Below are 21,730 nucleotides of genomic sequence, written 5' to 3'. Positions count from 1 at the left end.
GACAGGAATGGGCGAATTCAGTTCGGATGACCATCATATCTACTACTGTGGGCAAGAAACCCGGAAAAGAAATGGAGTGGCCCTCATAGTCAACAAAAGAGTGGCGAAAGCAGTACTGGGATGCAATCTCAAAAATGATAGAATGATCTCGATACGAATCCAAGGCAGACCTTTTAACATAACAGTAATCCAAGTTTATGCACCAACTACTGGTGCTGAAGAAACTGAAATTGACCAATTCTATGAAGACTTACAACACCTTATAGAAGCGACACCAAAGAAGGATGTTCTTCTCATTATAGGGGATTGGAATGCTAAAGTAGGGAATCAAGAGATAAAAGGAACAACGGGCAAGTTTGGCCTTGGAGAGCAAAATGAAGCAGGGCAAAGGCTAATAGAGTTCTGTCAAGAGAACAAGCTGGTCATCACAAACACGCTTTTCCAACAACACAAGAGACGACTCTACACGTGGACATCACCAGATGGGCAGCATCGAAATCAGATTGATTATATTCTCTGCAGCCAAAGATGGAGAAGCTCAATACAGTCAGCAAAAACAAGACCTGGAGCTGACTGTGGCTCGGATCATCAGCTTCTTATAGCAAAATTCAAGCTTAAACTGAAGAAAGTAGGAAAAACCACTGGGCCGGTAAGATACAATCTAAATCAAATCCCTTATGAATACACAGTGGAAGTGAGGAACAGGTTTAAGGATTTAGATTTGCTAGACAGAGTGCCTGAAGAACTATGGATGGAGGCTCGCAACATTATACAGGAGGCAGCAACGAAAACCATCCCAATGAAAATGAAATGCAAGAAAGCAAAGTGGCTGTCCAATGAGGCCTTACAAATAGCGGGGGAGAGAAGGCAAGCAAAATGCGAGGGAGATAGAGAAAGATACAGGAAATTGAATGCAGATTTCCAAAAAATAGCAAGGAGAGATAAGAAGGCCTTCTTAAACGAGCAATGCAAAGAAATAGAGGAAAACAACAGAATGGGAAGAACCAGAGATCTGTTCAAGAAAATTGGAGATATGAAAGGAACATTTCATTCAAAGATTGCCATAATAAAGGACAAAAGTGGTAAGGACCTAACAGAAGCAGAAGACATCAAGAAGAGGTGGCAAGAATACACAGAGGAATTATATCAGAAAGAAATGGATGCCTCGTACACCCCATGTAGTGGGGTTGCTGACCTTGAGCCAGACATCCTGGAGAGTGAAGTCAAATGGGCCTTAGAAAGCACTGCAAATAACAAGGCCAGTGGAAGTGATGGTATTCCAGCTGAACTATTTAAAATTTTAAAAGATGATGCTGTTAAGGTGCTACACTCAATATGCCAGCAAGTTTGGAAAACTCAGCAGTGGCCAGAGGATTGGAGAAGATCAGTCTACATCCCAATCCCAAAGAAGGGCAGTGCTAAAGAATGCTCCAACTACCGCACAATTGCACTCATTTCACACGCTAGCAAGGTTATGCTTAAAATTCTACAAGGAAGGCTCAAGCAGTATGTGGACCAAGAACTCCCAGAAGTGCAAGCTGGATTTAGAAGAGGCAGAGGAACCAGAGACCAAATTGCAAACATGCGCTGGATTATGGAGAAAGCCAGAGAGTTCCAGAAAGACATCTACTTCTGCTTCATTGACTATGCAAAAGCCTTTGACTGTGTCGACCACAGCAAACTATGGCAAGTTCTTAAAGAAATGGGAGTGCCTGATCACCTCATCTGTCTCCTGAGAAATCTCTATGTGGGACAAGAAGCTACAGTTAGAACTGGATATGGAACAACTGATTGGTTCAAAATTGGGAAAGGAGTACGACAAGGCTGTATATTGTCTCCCTGGTTATTTAACTTATATGCAGAACTCATCATGCGAAAGGCTGGGCTGGATGAATCCCAAGCCGGAATTAAGATTGCCGGAAGAAATATCAACAACCTCAGATATGCAGATGACACAACCTTGATGGCAGAAAGTGAGGAGGAATTAAAGAACCTTTTATTGAGGGTAAAAGAGGAGAGCGCAAAATATGGTCTGAAGTTCAACATCAAAAAAACGAAGATCATGGCCACTGGTCCCATCACCTCCTGGCAAATAGAAGGAGAAGAAATGGAGGCAGTGAGAGATTTTACTTTCTTGGGCTCCATGATCACTGCAGATGGTGACAGCAGCCACGAAATTAAGAGACGCCTGCTTCTTGGGAGGAAAGCAATGATGAACCTAGACAGCATCTTAAAAAGTAGAGACATCACCTTGCCAACAAAGGTCCGTATAGTAAAAGCTATGGTTTTCCCAGTAGTGATGTATGGAAGCGAGAGCTGGACCATCAAGAAGGCTGATCGTCGAAGAATTGATGCTTTTGAATTATGGTGCTGGAGGAGACTCTTGAGAGTCCCATGGACTGCAAGAAGATCAAACCTATCCATTCTTAAGGAAATCAGCCCTGAGTGCTCAATGGAAGGACAGATCGTGAAGCTGAGGCTCCAATACTTTGGCCACCTCATGAGAAGAGAAGACTCCCTGGAAAAGACCCTGATGTTGGGAAAGATGGAGGGCACAAGGAGAAGGGGACGACAGAGGACGAGATGGTTGGATAGTGTCTTTGAAGCTACAAACATGAGTCTGACCAAACTGCGGGAGGCAGTGGAAGACAGAAGTGCCTGGCGTGCTCTGGTCCATGGGGTCACGAAGAGTCGGACACGACTAAACGACTAAACAACAACAAATGTAACAGAAGCATTCATGTCTTCCCTTTTCACCAACATTCTACCTCCATTCACATACAAACAGCCTGGGATCTAATTTCCTCTGCCTGCTCTTCAAAGATTTTCTCTAAAGAGAGACCTTCGATCTTAGCATGAAACACCACAGCACTAAGATGTGGGATAAAACCTGCTTGCTTTTTGAGAGGGAAATGCAACATTTCCACACATATCCAATGCTGGAGTAGGGATAAATGCTGCTTTTTATGTTGCCTAGAATAACCTATGTTGGGACGCGGGTGGCGCTGTGGTCTAAACCACTAAGCCTTGTTGTTGTTGTTGTTTAGTCGTTTAGTCGTGTCCGACTCTTCGTGACCCCATGGACCAGAGCACACCAGGCACTTCCATGGGGTCACGAAGAGTCGGACACGACTAAACGACTAAACAACAACAACAACAAGGCTTAGTGGTTTAGACCACAGCGCCACCCGCGTCCCAACATAGGTTATTCTAGGCAACATAAAAAGCAGCATTTATCCCTACTCCAGCATTGGATATGTTGGGACGCGGGTGGCGCTGTGGTCTAAACCACTAAGCCTAGGGCTTGCCAATCAGAAGGTCAGCGGTTCGAATCCCCACAATGGAGTGAGCTCCCGTTGCTCGGTTCCAGCTCCTGCCCACCTAGCAGTTTGAAAGCACGTCAAAGTGCAAGTAGATAAATAGGTACCGCTCCGGCGGGAAGGTAAATGGAGTTTCCGTGCGCTGCTCTGGTTTCGCCAGAAGCGGCTTAGTTATGCTGGCCACATGACCCGGAAAAACTGTTTGCGGACAAAGGTCGGCTCCCTCGGCCAGTAAAGCGAGATGAGCGCCGCAACCCCAGAGTCGTTCATGACTAGACTTAACCTTTACCTTTACGAATGACCTATGCATAGCAAACAGTACTGTGCACCTGCATGTCTACGTATGCACATGCATGCATGCACACACACACATTGGCCGCACACACAACTGACATGAGGCCTGCGAGGGTGGTGGCAAAGCGTCAGTATGGCTGTTGGACCAACAACAGTTAGTCACTCCTGATCTACAGAAAGCCACACCTACAGAAAACCACATGAAGAGTCTCATCTGTCTATGGCTGCTAATAATACTGACCACATTTAAAAGCAGAGCATGGGATCTGTGGAGGTAGAACTGTAGAAGTTGCTGAGGAGAAACATCTGTGAAAAGAGTTCCCTCACAGATTTCATATATTTTGGGAGAGGATGGGGCATTTTCATGCAATGCCAGAATGACTTCCGATGCTTTTACTTCAGGGGAGTGAACTGGGTGAGCACACGGATACGAACACTTACCAGGGGCAAACGTTTTATGGTAGCCAAATACTGCAGCAGGCCTTTGGCATGATAAATGGTGGGGTGCAGATCTAGGTTGGGGTTTTGCCATTGTCTGTTCAAGTCCTCTCCGCTTAAAGAACAGCGATGACTACAGGAGAAAGACAATCTCAGTAAGTTCTTACTGTCCCAAGCAAAAATGTTTCCCCCTCCAAGTAAGTTTGTGAGACAACTTTTGTGGCTATTTTGTGCAATTTTATTAAGACAAAAAAGGCGGCTCTTTAAAGTCTTGTTTTAACCGTTTGATTTTTTAAAAACCAGTTCAGTGAAAATGAATCATGATATTAGAAAGCTAGCCTGCTTGTATCCAGTATTTGTCTAAACTGGTGGGAATTATTACATTTTGCGATAGTAAATTCCACAGTTTAGCTATGTGCTGCATGAAAAAGTGCTTACTTTTGTCTGTCCTGAATTTCCCCCCATAAGAGCAAACTCTTAGAGGCCGAGGTGCCTTTCCTCCCCCTCCCCAATTTTTTTGAGGGCATTGCCCCCTAAGCTGGTGGGCATGACCATTCAAACGGTGTTTATGCACCACTTCATGTGAATTATTATGTGGGGCAGGGCTTACCTTGGGCCCCCTCAATATTTTATTCAAGTGGGCACCCATCACCCACATTTCAGCTTCACTGAAGACACGGGTTCTAGTGTTACTAGTGTTACAGGAAAAAGCCTATACAGTCATACCTCGGGTTAAAGTTGCTTCAGGTTGAGCATTTTTGTGCTGCGCTCTGCAGCGACCTGGAAGTAATAACGCGTTACTTCTGGGTTTCGCCGCTCGCGCATGCGCAGACGCTCAAAATGACGTCACACGAATGCGCAGAAGCGGCAATGTGCTGGTTGTGTTCTCTTCAGGATGTGAACGGGGCTCCGGAACGGATCCCCTTCGCATCCAGAGGTACCACTGTATACTTTTTCCACACCATGGATAATTTTACACATATAAAATCATGTTCTCATTTAGTTTAGAAAAAAGGCAAGTAACCCCAAATGCTGTAATCTTTCCTTATAAGCCAGTTGTTCCAGCACCTGATAATTTTGGTTGCCCTTTTCTGACTTTTTCTAGCTCTACAATATCCTTTTTGAGGTGCGACAGCCAGAACTGTACACAATATTCCAAGTGTGGCCACACCATGGATTTGTATAAAGTTATTCTGATATTAATTTTTATCGCTTTTTACTGATCCCTAACATGGAGTTCACAGCTGCTGCATACTGGGCTGAAGTTTTCATTGAGCTGCTCATTGAATATTGAGGCAAAAGGACAAAAGGTCCATGGCCTAAACTTGGTTTGGACGTGCCTAAGAAGCATAATCTTTGCTGCTGAATACACTTAAAAACTTACTTTCCATTAATGACCCCATCAGGATTAAGCATTGGTACAATTTTAAAAATATAGGATTCTCGTAAACTTTGGGCAGCAGGAGTATTACTCATGAGATATTCCAAAGTTCCCTTCATAACCCAGCTTGCGTTAGTCTCTCCAGGATGAACACGAGCACATAAGAAAATATAAGGACGGTTTCCTAAAAAAACACAAAAAACACAGCACAAGCAAAATAGCATGATACAATCACAAGTCACAGCAGCTTGCTTATTACGAATTGACACATATGACCTAGAACATGAAATGCATGTAATTAAAGAACTTGAATTCATTAAAGTAGAATATACATATGGCATAAAGTGTTGAACAGGTAGGTGTGGCCGCCTGGCATGTTTAATTAGGCCCACAAATTACGCTTTCCAGAACATCTATATGCAATTCACGTATCTTTTACAAAGCAGCCTGCATTCAGGAAAACAAATATATATATAAATTCTCAGTGAGAAAGAGAAAAACGTTGTACTTACTGAACTGACAGATATGTTCATAGTAATCTGACTCCGGCATGGCTGTTATAGTTACTATGGGACAGCTGTTTCCAGAGAGAGTCTCACACAAAACGTCTTGTCGAAAATATATCTGTTGAGGATTGTGTGTGGAGTCCAGTTTTTTGAGATGCATCTTCATGACAAAAATAATTAGACTGTAAGCCTACAGGGTTTGTTTCATCTTTTACCATAACTACAGGTTTAGCTTTTACTGTGCTTAAAAGACAACAGACACCACCAGCAGTTCCAGAACTGTTCTCCACCAGTATATTTGTAAAACAATGCAGTTTTATTTCAAAACAGAGTTTTTCTGAAGACCACCCCCCGCCCGACAGAAAACTGCTTCCTCTGTTATCAGAGGCCACCATACATTGGGGGGGGGGCACGTGACATCTGTAAAGTGTTATATGTATTCCTATGTTTATGGACCGTAACCTCTTGCAAACTGAATGCATTAAAGTTTACATTTATTATTTTTGTACCAACATCATTTTGTCAAACCCAGTCTCTAATCTGCATTGCTATGGCCTACAGCTGAAACAAATCAACTAGAGCCAACGTTGTGCTCTACATCTGCAAAGTCCTGGTTATTCAGAATTAATGCTAAACTTTTTACCACATTAGTTTACAGGAGCTTTACTTGTAAATTTTTATTTTTTTTACTTTCCTAAACTTTATGTATGAACATTTCAGCTGTTTTCAAACAGAAAGTGCTTTTGCATCTAGCTATTTTTGTGATCACTGTCAAGCCATGCTGTTAAAATACTTGAAATCGTTAAAGTAAAAATGTGCATAAACCAATTATGCCTCTATCTAAGCTCAAATTAACTCACCATTAAAGCTGAGTAAGTATATGGGTAATGGTAAGCAAAGTAACAAACATCATCCTTATGCTGGAAACTGACAGTGAAGGTAATTGTGTAGTAGGATTTTCCCTTCTGGCCACCGGCTGCAATGGAACTTCTTGAAAAGTGATTCCTAGAAACAACATGTTAGAATTAGCTTAAAGATGCAGTGCATGCTACAATTTATGGTAAATAATCTGCAGAGATGCATCACTCACTCAACTATTACCTTTAGTACAAATTAACAAAGGTTGAAATTTGAATTCTCCTTTTATTAGTTTTTATTTTTAAATTTTTATTGGAATTTTATTTACAACATAACACAACCCCCCCATCCCCAATACACAAATCCACCCTCATTAAACGTGAACATAACATACAGTGAGCATAAACTATTTCCTTTATGAATAATTATTAAGATTTTTTCTAATTACTGTATTTTTTGCTCTATAAGACTCACTTTTTCCCTCCTAAAAAGTAAGGGGAAATGTGTGTGCGTCTTATGGAGTGAATGCAGGCTGCACAGCTATCCCAGAAGCCAGAACAGCAAGAGGGATTGCTGTTTTCACTGCGCAGCGATCCCTCTTGCTATTCTGGCTTCTGAGATTCAGGATATTTTTTTCTTGTTTTCCTCCTCCAAAAACTAGGTGCGTCTTGTGGTCTGGTGCGTCTTATAGAGCAAAAAATGCGGTATAACTTAAATATCCATAAAGTCTCCTGCAGACATTAATCGAAACAAGTCCAGGTATGTATTTTAGGGCGCTGTTTTGTGAAGTATTCTCTGCATTTCCCCCATGCTTTTTGAAACTCTTGTCTAGTGTGATCTCTAATTGCCTCTGTTAATCTAGCCAGTTCAATATACTCTAACATTATTAGTTTTTAAAACAGTGTTAATTACGAATATAGTTAAGTTAGTTTTTCAGCCCATTTAATTCAATGTTTTATTTCCTCCATTTACAGTTATACTTACTTGTAGTAACAAATATCAGTTCCTACACGAGTCCACCAGGGTCTGCCATTTAGTGCATCTTGAACAGAGTACATAAGGGGCTGCATACCTTCAAGCAAAATATATTACGTGATTCAACATGGTTGCATGTATTCAGTGAAGAAATATACCCGTCTAGAGCAGGGGTCAGCAAACTTTTTCAGCAGGGGGCCGGTCCACTGTCCCTCAGACCTTGTGGGGGGCCAAACTATATTTTGGGAGGGGAAATGAACAAATTCCTATGCCCCACAAATAACCCAGAGATGCATTTTAAATAAAAGCACACATTCTGATCATGTAAAAAACACCAGGCAGGCCCCACAAATCACCCAGAGATACACTTTAAATAAAAGGACACATTCTACTCATGTAAAAACACACGATTTCCAGACTGTCCGCGGGCCGGATTTAGAAGGCGATTGGGCCGGATCCGGCCCCTAGGCCTTAGTTTGCCTACCCATGGTTTAGAGAGCATAGAGTTAAAGGAAACCTTAACTTTTTAATCAAGGAAAATACCATCTAATATATTAAAAAGTTATCATTCTGCATTCTGAATATGCCAAGATAAATAATCAACTAAGCTTGAGTGTCATTTTGATTGCTGAGAGTTCATAAAACTGTGTAACAATCTAACCCTTCAAAATATATATTTCTTTATCACTAGGGGGGAAAGCACCATGAAGGTTTTGTACATCTGAATAAATCCACATTCTTCCTAGGCACTTCTTTTGAATAAGAGAAGAAAAACAGGTCTTACCATAATTAAACTGACTATTTGTCTTTTCACAGTTGATTATATTAAATCGGTAGGCAACACCTGCTCGCATTCCGCTGGCTTCGAAGTAAAACCACTGGTGATAATGATTGCTGTTTATGTCAGAGTTCAGAATGAGATCATACTCGTTTCTAAAGATGAACAGAAACAAGTCTTAAAATGAAGAACAGCTTCAAAATTAAAAACGAAGTAAAACAAATGACAACATCTTACTTTCTGATCTGAATAACTTTGCGTAAATTTCCCGATTCAAATTTGGAGTTAAATTTCAGGACGTCTCCTTCATCTGGCACTGGACAGCTTAAAGAAATAAAATCACAGGGAAAGGAAAGTTATATATATATTTATCATTCCAATTTTATACTATACTATAAATATGGCTGGGTGCATATAATGAAGAGGGCGATGGAAAATAAATAGTAACAGTTCCTCCTTACGATGGCTACAAATAATCACTTTTAGTTATATGACTTTAATTATTCTGGGTTTCATATTCCTGGTTTCTTTTGAATCTGATTCAACCAATAGGGGAGAGCCTACAGGAGTTTTGATGTTGCTCATCAGTAGGATTATTCTAGGGTAAAGAACATCAACTGAAGTATCTATGTAATACTCAGTTGTCATATACCGTATTTTTCACTCTACAGGACGCACTTTTTCCCCTCCAAAAATGAAGGGGAAATGTGTGTGCGTCCTATGGAGCGAATGCAGGCTTTCGCTGAAGCCTGGAGAGCGAGAGGGGTCAGTGCGCACCGACCCCTCTCGCTCTCCAGGCTTCAGGAAGCTATCCGCAAGCCTTCGGAGCCCGGCGGGAGTTCCCACCGGGCTCCCAAGGCTTGCGGATAGCAGCCTGCAGCCCGAAGCCAAAACAGCGAGACGGGGCGCTGTGCAGCCCTCCGTCTCGCTGTTCTAGCTTCAGGATGGCTGCGGCAAGCCTCTGCAGGGCAGTGGGGTGCCTTCACCCCGCTGCCCTGCGGAGGCTACAAAGGATGTCCCTGAAGCCTCAAGCCTTTGGAGTGCAGCTGCGCTCCAAAGGCTTCAGGGATCTTTTGAGGCTGGCAGTGGGGGAAAGCAGCGCTTCCCCCCACCGCTAGCCCCACAAGCTCGGGGGGCAGCGGCAAGGCTGCACACAGTCTTTGCGCTGTTCCCCGACCTGCTCTTGAACGCACCTTGAACACACCTTGTTTTAGAGGGGGAGAACAAGAATTCCCCCCCCCCCTGTTCTCCCCCTCCTATGGTCCGGTGCGCCCTATAGAGCGAAAAATACGGTCTTTCCCAGCCTGGTGCCTTCCAGATGTTTTGGACTACAACTTCCATCAGTCCCAGGCAGTATACGTCTGTGTTGACACGGCCACAAGGAAGTTGTAGTCCAGAACATCTGAGGCTGGGAATGGCTGCCATACATTTTACTTTCCCCAACCTTTCTGGTCTTCTTACACAATAGGGTAGCACAACCCACCATGATGTGTGTTCACCAGAGAATAACATTTCTCACTGAATTTACAAAGACTTTTGCAAAAACCTCAAGCAGATCCCTGCTATTTGTAGAAATAAAACATCTAACTAACTCATTCAGGGATTTCCTTAAACCCAACAAAAATGTTTAAGAAGATGTTTAAATATTAGATTATTCTTTGTTTCTCTTGGAGTGACTTCCAGTGGAGTCAACCTGCTGATGCAATGGACCTCTGCTCAAATAGATGTTGGGGACCTCTGCAGCAGACTACAGGAGGGGGCGTGCATAGCTACGGAGGGGAGGGAGAGGAAAGGGAAATCCCGTCACATCCATTCATGTGACGTTGGACTCACCCATAAGATTTCTTTTAAAAAGTTTCTTAACTTGACAAAAATAATGGAATAACACATTCCATATAAGCAAGAATATGGGAATATTTGGTATAATGAATATCTAAGCGTGCAGTTAAATCGGCACACGTTAAGTTATTTAATTGCTTCAGTTTGCTACTCTACTGGCTAAAAGTGGTGTTTTTCAAGTTTCCAAGGTGGAATAACTTGGAAGCTTTTATGGAGTTTGTCAAAGAGAAGACTAGTAAGAGGTAGAGAAAGCACACTTTCAGAAGTTTGCTCACTAGCGCCAATCTTCACCTGCAGTGTGCATTCATAGGAGAGTGTTAGGGAAGTATTTTCAATTCACATTTCATGGACCAATGGTGAGTTACTTTCCCAGAATACTCGGCAACACACAAGTGTTTCACTGCAGGCATAGAGAGGGTCCTCAGAAGATAAGGAGGCACATACAGTCATACCTCGGGATAAATATGCTTCAGGTTAAGCACTTTCGTTACTTGCGGGTTTTGCTGCATGCGCAGTCAAAATGACATCACGTGCATGCGCGGAAGCGGCAAAATGTGACCTGCACACGCGCCGTTGCGTCTTACGTTCTGTTCAGGATGCGAACGGGGCTCCGGAACGGATCCCATTCACATCCCAAGGTACCACTGTAATGGGTTACATGAAGCTGCAAAATTTGAAACCACTTGAAGTAAATATAATAGTAAATCAAATCAACCTATTTTACCAATTAATAAAGTGAGTTTTAGGTTCTTTTAATTGTTGTTTAAATACAAACAATTACAACTGATATTTTAAGCTATAACTGCATCTCATTTGAGCAGGAATTAACTCCCAGAACTTTTACAACTATATGAATAGTCTAGGAAAGCAACTGGCTACCATTAACCTCACTTTCTCATCAGCTTCATTTTCTTACTCATTTTCTGTATGTATAAATTAATTTAAAACGAAAGGAAAACCAGACCAAAGAGAAAGTTAAAACAGGAACTTTACCTGTGAAACCTACCTGGGATTATCAAGGTCATACACAACTCTGTCTATGATATCATTAGGATGAATCAGCCTTTCAATATCTTGGGCGATTTTTGTCCTATAAAATAGAGAGAGCCCTTAGCTCATGTTTCACAATGAGAAAGGTACAACGCCAGTTATTAAAAATACATTATAAGGTAAGGAAAGACCATCAGATGAGGTATCTAATTTTGCATAGAATGTGATTATCTATCTGGGGGACACATCCCAATTATTTTCCTTATGGAGAGAATCAACCTGTACAGAAGACATCAAAGATTCAAGATCAAATGTTGGATTCCTTTTCCTTCCAAAGTGCATAATATCAGATATCAATTATTCTATCAATTAGTATTATTAGTTAAAACTAATTAAGCTTTGAGAACAATTAAGTTATATTAGCAATTCATGCAATTACAGCTGAAGTAAATAAAGTTTCAAAGAGTACTGTGCAGTGATTGGGTTAGTGTGCGAGCTTCTCACCTACGAAAACCTCTACTTAAACATGAGGTTATAAATAAAACGTACACTTAATGCAAGATTAACCATGTGACACAACTATCATTTCTGCGAAAATAATTCTATGCTCCCACTCTGTGGAGCATTATATCTGGTGCTTTTATTCTGTCATGTATAGATGCTGTAAGAACTCTTAAACCAGATGTACAAGCATGTCCGTAACCATGTGCACAGGAGACACAAAATTCCCTACACAAATGTGTTGTCTATGTCAGAAAGAAATCTTCTTATGCCTCATGGCACAGAAAGCCTATGCAGTTGGAAATACCTGCTCAGAAAAGTTGAACACCCTGGAAATTAGCTTTATTCAATAGCTAAATAGTAAAGAGTGAAAAGCACGTACAATAATAAAAACAAAGATTTTGATATTGAAAAATATTTCTCAATTGCCATTCTGTGTCTGAAAATATATCGCGACTGGTCTTGATATGGGATGTAGAAGTTGTGCCAAAACAGAATGAAGTTATCGTGTGGTAAGCTGACAGTGTGAACAAAATGAAAACCTACTGTAAACTATCATTCAGAAGACATATTCAGCACAGGCACCAAAATATAGAAATGAGTAGCTAAACTAATAACTAACATCTAATTCACAGCTTCACTCTTCTACTCTTGTCAAAAGTAATGTTTATACAATGTCAAGAAGGTAAGTTTAGAATCGTTAGCAAGTAAAACCTAGACACACTTGCCACAATTTAGTTTTTTTAATGTCACCGTTAAGGACCCATCTGACTACTGACATTTTTTAAAGATCTATTGCTACGGAAATTAGTCTTATTTTCTCCATCAAGCCTAACTAGGCTCATACAAACTTGTTTCTTAAGACAAGCCTGATATTTAGGATTACAGGAATAATATAATGTAATAATAATGTATAATATAATGTAATGTATAATTTAATATGATGTTTGGAATTATTCTGGAAATAATGTTTTGTTTGATTCAGTTCTTATATATTAAAATTATCTTAGAATATTTCTTCCTTTACAACTAAACAAAATCATTGACATACATATTCTAAGTTTGCTTCCCTGTTTATTTTATTATGCCTTAATATATTTTGCATATTGGTAAGTGGCCCAGCTCGCACATAACACTAAGTCAAGGTTTGTTTAGCCAAAGTGTAATTTATGAATGTCTGAACCCAGCTTAGCAGACTAACCATGGTTTATTTTCCGGCAACAAACCACAATGTGAAACCATGGGTGGTGACTGGCTTATGAAGTACAGTTTGCTTTAACTATGGCTTGGCACTATGTCTGAACACAACAGCTATGGTCTGTTTGGCAACTCCACCTCAGGTACATTCCAGGTTACAAAGGTAGATGGCAAGAGCAATTTGTGTGTGTGTGTGTGTGTGTGTGTGTGTGTGGTTTTTTGTTTTTTAAAAAACCTTAATTTGTTTGCTTCTGTGCAAGATGGCCCTTGGCTTCTTGAACAAACCATAGTTCAGCATTCTGTAAACACAGTCATTATATTAAAATAGTTTCCGAAGGAAAGTAGGAAAAACACATCTTTTAATGGAATAGTTTTGCGCATGCTTTCAAAGTCTACTTGTGACGCTAGTCAATTCAATTTTTTTTTGAAATTATCTTACCTAATTTTTCTCAATACCAGAGACCAACATTATCTGATTTGGGGGTATTGCCAAAACCTGAAAAATAGTATTAAGCTAGACACTGAATATCTCTCAGTGGTCAAGTTGTAATTACACTTATTTATTATTTTGGAACTTTGATTCTTTGGAGCCATGACTAACTAACAAACAGAAGCGTCAACACTTCTAGTACACCTTTGAATCTTTCACTCACTGAACGTACAGCGCAAGGCAAACCAAATCTTTAACTATGAATGTTGCTACATTTATCTGTAACTCGCACGTTAACATGAAATTCTTTGGCACCGTTACGAATGTGTTGTCACTGCATTTGTAACTGCACAAGACATATGCAACAAGAAGGGGTAGTGCTGAACCAAAACTGAGGTGCAGAGGGCATCTCCATCGCATTTTCTAGCTCTGGCCCTTCCAGTAGCAAATGAAACCTGATCTAATTTGTAAGGCAAACACTTGTAATTCTTGTTGTAGTCAAATTCTAACCTTAAACACAGGACCAAGAATGACAGCACAAAAATGTTGAAAGATTAGGACATCAGAACATTTGCATCTGGTGCCCTATGAACAAATGAAAGCAAGATCTTAAGGTTCCCCAAAGTCTTTCTGAGTGTTTTGTCAACAAATGACCAGCATCAGTTGCTCTACTTATCTGCACAGCATGCTGGGACTCTGGAATGACTGTAGATTCTACATAGCACCACACTACAAGCTTTAGTAGCAATTCACACTGTGTATTAGAGCAACCCCGTGTGTTTTTGACATTATGGAAAAGAAAGGAAGATTTTGAAAGAGAAGAGAGAAACCAAGATCATTTTTTAAAAAAAATTGATTTTCTGCCCTATCAATTTGGAATAAGGTTCAAGGAAACTGCACACACCCATTCACTGCCAACTATTGCCAAAAAGGAGTTCAAGAGACCCCGATGTTATGAAGGAGAAATATCCAATATTTCTTTCACATACATCAGAGTTCGCATGTGACTGCCAGCCATTCTCTTCTTCCTTGTGGAAGAAAGGGAATAAAGTTTGAGATTATGAAACACCTGTGAAGTCCAACTCCTTTTTTTTCTTTTTCACAACAACAGATCTTAGCATTAACATAGTACTTTAGCATGTTCACGGCAATTTATATACATTAACCCAGTAAGCTAGCTATACCACCTCCCTGTGAAACAGGTTGTTGTTATAATCAAACACTGCAAAAAAGGAAACTGAAGCTAACAGTTTACTGAGGTTCATGGCAGAATGAGAGCTAGACAGGGGGCTTCCCAGCTCAGCTCAGTTTGCTACTGCACCACATCTATCTCCTGCTTTATATATATATATATATATATATATATATATACTTCAGAATATTTATTCCAAGTTCTCAGTGGGCTTCATTATTGTTAAGGGGGAAGGAAGCTTAAGAGAAAACAAAATTCTGTGTTCAAAAAACATTGTCCCATATTAGCTAAGCGCAATAGTGACAAAGGGAGTTCCCACTCATGGAACAGGGTGTTATCAGTTCTTTACTTCCTCTGTAGCCCTTCTAAATCCCCAAAGACAGTTTCAGGGAGGTTCGCATTGTGGGGGATATAGTCTGAATTGTGGGGGATATAAGGGGAAATGGACTCCTCTGCACTGGCTCAAAGTCTCTTCCATTCACAAAAAAACGCTCTGCAATAAACCAAACAATATTTTATTTAATTTTACTGTTCACAGTACAGTCATACCTCGTGTTAAATATGCTTCAGGTTGAACATTTTCAGGTTGCGTTCCACGGCGACCCGGAAGTAACGGAACGGGTTACTTCCGGGTTTCGCCGCTCGCGCATGCGCTCAAAACAACGTCACGCGCATGTGCAGAAGCAGCGAATCGCGACACACGCAGATGCGGGTTGCGTTCTGCTCAGGATGCGAACGGGGCTCCGGAACGGATCCCGTTCACATCCAGAGGTACCACTGTAAATCGTAGCTTTAGATAATCCTTGAAACATGTTAAGAGAAATGGGAAACTCACCTCTGCACGCCGTAAGGCCTTTCAAGAATAGGCTCTTTAAACGGAGGTGGAAAGTGTCCAAAATAATCAGGATAAGCCACTTCTGAATATTCAGGAACAGACTTCGTATTTTTCACTACCTCAATATAAAGTTCTGGGTCGTGGAGTTGTAGCTTATCAGGCGCCTCCAGCATCACTTGCTCTCCCAGAGAAATGGAGCAGGAAATTTCCTCCTCTTCAGGCTCTGCTCCAGAACAGCACAGCTTGCCCAGCTGGACAGACCGTCCTTCAAACAACACACTTCCGCAGGATGAAGCGTGTTGAAAAGGTTTATTACAGGCAACTTCACTGAGGCTGGTTTTACACTCTTTTTTGGTCATGGCCCTTGTACTATAAGAGTGCTCATTTTTGGAAGCGTTTTGCAACGAAATTCTGTCAAAGTCTCTAACTATTTCATGGTTTAGGCACTGGCATGATGAGAACAATTTCTTGCGATCGCTTTGATTCTGTAAGCTATTGTCCGTGTTGCTATCACGGTTTACCAGACCCAAAAAGATGGGTCTTTTGTTACAGTCCTCTGTTTGTAGAGGAGCACCCTCCTTCGCAGGAATTTCTGTTGCAGGGTGTGCTGGAGATGGCTCCTCTCCAGCGGTAGGGACAACAATAGGCCCTCCTAGAGTTACATTGGGTGAAAAAGGCTTTGGTTCCTTGGAAACTAAGTCACACTCCTTAACATTAAGGAGAGAAAGGAAAAAGAGAAGGGAAAATCGTTATTTAGACACTTGATTTAACAATGCATAAATAACACCAAAACTCCTGCCCAGAGACCTTGCAGTCTTAAGTTTTCAAAAGTGGAAGAATGAATCAGAAGGGAGAATCTTCCAGTCAACAGCAGCAGAATACGTAGAAGCGGAATAAAAAACGAGGCGCCAAATGCAGGTGAACTTGTTTGCAAGAACAAGCAGAATGTGAAAAAAATGAGACTAGAGATGTATTTCTAAAGAGCTGACACACTAATGCAGAAATGGAAAAGGAATCACTTTACAAGCATAAGGAACAATTTAGCAATATGTACAAACAGCAAATATCTTATCCTACTTAGCATTTCTGAGAAGGAAAAGAGTAGACCCTGACAACAGGCTACATTCAGGGAAAGAGAATATCTCTGAGTCTGACAGGAAAGGGAATGTTGGACTTTGGCAGGACATGAAGAGCCCCACCATTGGCAATATCAGTTTGTTATCTTTAGATTTAAAAATTCACTCAGGAGCCGCTTCCAGTAAGATGTGAAATAGGACAGGGGGGGGAAAAGAAGTGGAGAGAAAAAGAAAGAGTCAGCAATATAAAGGTGCTTGGTGAAGCCATAGGAACAAAATGGAAAAATAAGGTCAAAAGACCATTAAAGTAGGGGAAGTCATCAGAAAGGGACAGCACTCAGAAAGACATCGAGAGAAGCAGGAAGAAAAAATGTCACAGAAACCAAAGACACAATTAACAAATTAACAAAAGCAGCAGATAGCTGAAGGAGGAGTGCTGAGAAGAAACAATTAGCTGGAAAAGGGTTATTACAAATCTTGGTTACAGTGCATTCCATTAAGTGAAGGCCATTCATTCAAGGAGTCAAGTAGAGAAGATGAAAGGGTTAGCAGCAAAAGAAAAAGCGAGGTCTAATTAGGTGTTTTTCTTTCAACAAGCCTGAAATCAGATGAGTAAAAAGTGAGCAATGTTATGAAGAAAAAGGAGGGGTATGCTAAGGAAGTGTCAAAAGAGCATTCTAACAGCTTATGGGAAAGGCAGATGCTGTTCCCTCCAGATGTTTCTGACTCTAGCTCCCACCATCCCTGACCATTGGCCCTGCTACGTGGGGCTGATAGGGAGTTGGAGTCAATCAAGATCTGGAGGGCATCACACTGACTATCCCTGCCTTAAGATCTCCACTTTAACTTACAGAAATGTGCAGGTTTATTTACAGGTGGCAACCAATTCACGTGGGGGTTCTGTTCCCGGCCCCTGTGAGCATCGGTGGAGCGTGAATAAACACACCCCGTCCTGCCTTCTTCTGGGTGCCAAAGGACCTGCATGTCAGCAACACTGCATCAACTGGACACACCTAAAATGGTTTCTGCTTGTACTTACTGTGGCAATTCATTTTCTTTCTCCAGTTCAGTTGTTTGAATAGCAACTCTGCAAGCTTTGAATGCTCATTTGTATTTCAACAGAAGTAGCAGCCAAATAAAACGCATCTTAGCAAGACTCCTAAATAAACTATGCTTTCATTATTATTATTATTATTTAAAGATATCAATGTCTGTACCTGAAAGTCCTCTATAAGTTCTGGGAAGAACTGTTCATACATTTTCAGATCTTCCACTGATCGCCCCAATTCCTGCTTTGGTTTCAGTTTGTTGATATCAGTCTCTATGTCATCATTCTGTTGGGGAGGAAGTGAACTTGCATTATTAAAAGATTTGTGGGATACACCATACAATTTCCAGTTTAAGAGAATGTCTAGTATTTTCTTCATACTGCAAATAAGGTTCTTTTGCACCTCAAGAGAAAATACACAAAAGCTCTTATTGACTGGCAAGCTGATACTGGAATGGATCCCAAAAGAAGGAATCTTCCTCCGTTCAACCCATTGAAATGAGTTTACAACAAGATGCTAACATGCTGGTTAATGCCCTGATTTGTTGGAAGTGTTGTGATGTATTGTGAGGAAAAATATACACAGATAATGATCAAATGAAGAGAAGAGTAGCTTCCTTTGTGCTAATATGCACAATGATGTTGGGTTGTGGCTTCCATGTATGTATCACTACCCCCCATCCACACAGTGAGAGTTCAGACAAATGGCTCAACATGCATTTTCAAAATGCTTTGCTTGAAACAAGACAATGCAACACTTGTCCCTTCCCCGGCTGTTTTTACAATTAATTCACAAGCAAATTTATGATTTGGAAAACACGATGCACGCACAAGCAATTTTTCTGAAAGCTAATGAAAATCATTGCGCAATATCTGAGTAGTATGCCCTCAGTTCCACTAACCTTAAAATCTATATCATCTTCATTATCATTTTCAATCTCGGACTCTGTTTCGGCGTCATCATTGTCATCACTTTCATCTACTACGTCATCCACTGTGATATAAAATGCTCTATAAGTAGGGCAGATGTACGTTTTCTACAACATGTACATCCCAGAAAAGAAATGATGCATGTGAAACTTTTCACTCTCCAACTGAAACCTAATACTACTTATGAAGTTAAATGAGACCACATGCTGCATATGTAATTACACAGATTCTCAATGTTACAGAAACAACTCTGTTAAACATAAGAGGACATGAACAATGTAAGGTTGAACAGAACAGTTAAGGCTATGCAAGCTATCGAAAGTTGTTCTCTGTATCATCCAGAGAGTAGAAAGAAATCTGGTAGTTTTTGCCCTTCTGAGGCACTCCAGCATCCTTGAATAAGGCACCTCAAGTAGAAGCCCAGGGGAGTACAGAATAGAATGATGGCTTATGTAACTGTTCCTATACAGGATTATTTAAATATGAACAAATTCAGCAGTTTTAGAGCAAGGCCTTTTAAGGGTGGAATTACATTTATCTTGACAAAAGCATGCTCCAAAACCTGCATTGGTTGCGAGTCCTGGAAGACCTGTTCCCTGCCTTGCAGGCCTTTTTCCACCTGGCCTGGGAGGGAGGGGCCCTGACTGACTCCAGCTACAAAAGCTGAGGTTGCTAACCAGACTCTTGGGCTGGGTAATGCTTCAGGGAGTGTGTTGCGGGCAGTGGTTGTTGTTATTTATTTTTTTGGTATCTTTATGTTTAGTGAAAATTGTTCAATTTGGTTGTGTACATTTTGATGTATTTTATTTATTGTTTAGGACTGCATTTGTTATATTTGTAATTATGTAAATGTTTTTCAAGTTATAAGCCACCTTGAACATAGTTTTAACTAGGGAAAGGTGGCATACAAAGAAAATTATGTATGTGTGCATGCATGCATGCAATGCAAATGCAGGAAAAGTTGTATTTGTGAGAAAAATAGCCTGTGGGCTTCTACCAAAGCGTATGTCTTCAATTCATGAATGGAAGCACAACTTTTTATTTTAAATACATTTCAAGAAGACCGTACACATGGCTGTACACTAGACCATACTCCCCAATGCACCCATTCATTGTCAACTTCAAACCTTAAGTGGATGAAGTGTGAAAGTACTTTCACTCCTGAGATACACAAGCAAATTATAATTTTAATGTTTTGAATGCTGGATTAATAAAATGAATTCAGGATATACAGCACACATTTTCAGACTCATTCTTTTGGATCTGTCAGGCTTGTTATATATTCTAAAGATTTCAAAAGGCAACAAACTTTGTTGCAGAATTTATCTTTGTGTTTTTGATTTTACTTAATCAAAATGAAAACTGAGGTGTCACATTTTGGTCTCCTATTTATGAGGCATAAATTTCAATCATCTAAATATATAATCTTTTCTTTAAAAGGGGGATATAAGGTTGTTGTTGTTTAAAAAAAAAACCAACAACATTCTGCATTGAACTGTGTAGTATTAAGACTTCAAAAGTAGGCTGCTAGAACAACCAGATAATTGTAAGCTTCTGTGTCTATGTTTTCTCCTAATTCTCATAGGAAAGCAGATATACACAAGACCATGATGTTTCAAAATTAAGCATACCTTCAGGAGGCAAACTATACAGCTGATACACTGGACCATTAACAGGGATGACAGGTAGTTGGAAATGGAAAGCACTTTTAATGGTTGGCAGTGGAAGACGGTTTTTAGGATAACATTTTCTCATGATTAGACTGGATGTGTTGACCAGCGGATCAAGCGTCCTTACTGCAAGGCATTCCTAGTACAATAAACAAGCATTATAAAACAAAGCACTGCATGTCAAATAATTTCATTGTGCACTATAGTTCTACTGTGGTAAAATGCTAGGAACTCTTGAAGAAATCTCTTCATTTTATGATGGAATATTTGCCTTGATTATGTATTGTCATTATTAATATACACACACCTTCAAATGATCTAAGCCAGGCATGGCCAAGCTTGGCCCTCCAGATGTTCTGGGACTACAATTCCCATCATCCCTGACCACTGGTCCTGTTAGCTAGGGATGATGGGAGTTGTAGTCCCAAAACATCTGGAGGGCCAAGTTTAGCCATGCCTGATCTAAGCAGTTCACATAGACAATATACAGAATACAATAAGAGACAGTTACAAATCACAAACTTCAATATATAATAGAGTAAACTTAGAATGGAGATAAAATGCAGTCTAATCAAGGCCTGAGGAAAAAAAGAAAGTTTTCAGTAAGTGTTGGAAAAAATATATAAATTTGGTGCCTGTGCAACACATACAGGGACAGAGCTCTACCAACCCAAATTTCAGTGACACATAACTGCTAACTGGAAACTGCTAACTGCCACATAACCGTGGGGCTTGGAGTTATCAGTAAAAATTGTAGCATAACTCTAGTGAAATGAACAACATTCATGAACTATTGCTCAAGTTCAAAGGGTGCCATAGCCCAAGGAAGCTGGGAAAGAACAAGGTAAATCTCATGTCCTCCTGATACAAGGTAGAGATGCTGGAATCACTGAAGCACAACTGTTAATGGAATTAAAATCAAAGTTCAAGCAGCAAGGAAGTTTTTCCACTAGAGCATAACATCCCAAGTGGGATGTTCAAGAATGACTGCAGTTTACCAACATACTGCAGAATGTTGCAAAGGACATATGTTCAGTCTTGGTTCAAATGCTTCTGCAAAAAGTCTATGACCAAATTCTGATTACGTACCTTAACCAACTTCAAGTAGGTCAAGTACAAAATAATGTATACAATCCAATTTCAAGACAAATGGCCTTGCATAACTGTAAAAACTAGAATGTCATAATTCAGTTTGGAACAAATCAATAGCAGCACATGTGTAGAATCTGCTGCCAAGAAGATTGAGGGAAGAACAGCATAACATTCAGCAGATTTTTGCATTTCATTTTGCTGCTGCATTTGCAGTAGATAGAGGTGGCCTTGTTCAGCCTTAGCACCAAGAACACTGCAGACATTGATGCTACCATACTGCTTTTAAGTACAGTCGGATCTCAAATGCCTTGGCTCCTGAACAAATCGGCTCCCAAAAGATCGAAACCTGGAAGTGAGTGTTCCGGTTTTCGAACATTCTT

The 21,730-nt window shown here is 40.5% G+C and overlaps 1 protein-coding gene across 6 annotated transcripts in view; it reads right to left on the bottom strand.

Moving 5' to 3' along the window:
• Window positions 1-21,730, bottom strand: part of AGTPBP1 (ATP/GTP binding carboxypeptidase 1) — a 60,061-nt gene that overhangs the window by 8,400 nt on the left and 29,931 nt on the right. For 4 of the 6 annotated variants that reach the window (XM_053408866.1, XM_053408865.1, XM_053408864.1 and 1 more), the window contains 13 exons: window positions 20,220-20,397; window positions 18,561-18,652; window positions 17,828-17,944; window positions 15,535-16,241; window positions 14,497-14,535; window positions 11,396-11,479; window positions 8,788-8,874; window positions 8,557-8,705; window positions 7,782-7,869; window positions 6,800-6,944; window positions 5,946-6,099; window positions 5,437-5,617; window positions 4,056-4,185 (listed from right to left, as the gene is read on the bottom strand). In XM_053408866.1, coding sequence (XP_053264841.1) covers window positions 4,056-4,185; window positions 5,437-5,617; window positions 5,946-6,099; window positions 6,800-6,944; window positions 7,782-7,869; window positions 8,557-8,705; window positions 8,788-8,874; window positions 11,396-11,479; window positions 14,497-14,535; window positions 15,535-16,241; window positions 17,828-17,944; window positions 18,561-18,652; window positions 20,220-20,397 — 2,151 coding nt within the window. The remainder of the gene's footprint in view (window positions 1-4,055; window positions 4,186-5,436; window positions 5,618-5,945; window positions 6,100-6,799; window positions 6,945-7,781; window positions 7,870-8,556; window positions 8,706-8,787; window positions 8,875-11,395; window positions 11,480-14,496; window positions 14,536-15,534; window positions 16,242-17,827; window positions 17,945-18,560; window positions 18,653-20,219; window positions 20,398-21,730) is intronic. The other 2 variants (XM_053408867.1, XM_053408863.1) reach the window with 1 other exon arrangement.

Source organism: Podarcis raffonei, chromosome 11 (genome assembly GCF_027172205.1).
Source record: "Podarcis raffonei isolate rPodRaf1 chromosome 11, rPodRaf1.pri, whole genome shotgun sequence".
In the NCBI taxonomy this organism is placed as follows: Eukaryota; Metazoa; Chordata; class Lepidosauria; order Squamata; family Lacertidae; genus Podarcis; species Podarcis raffonei.
The sequence above is the reverse complement of the archived record's forward strand: the minus strand, read 5'-3'. Positions and strand labels throughout refer to the sequence as shown.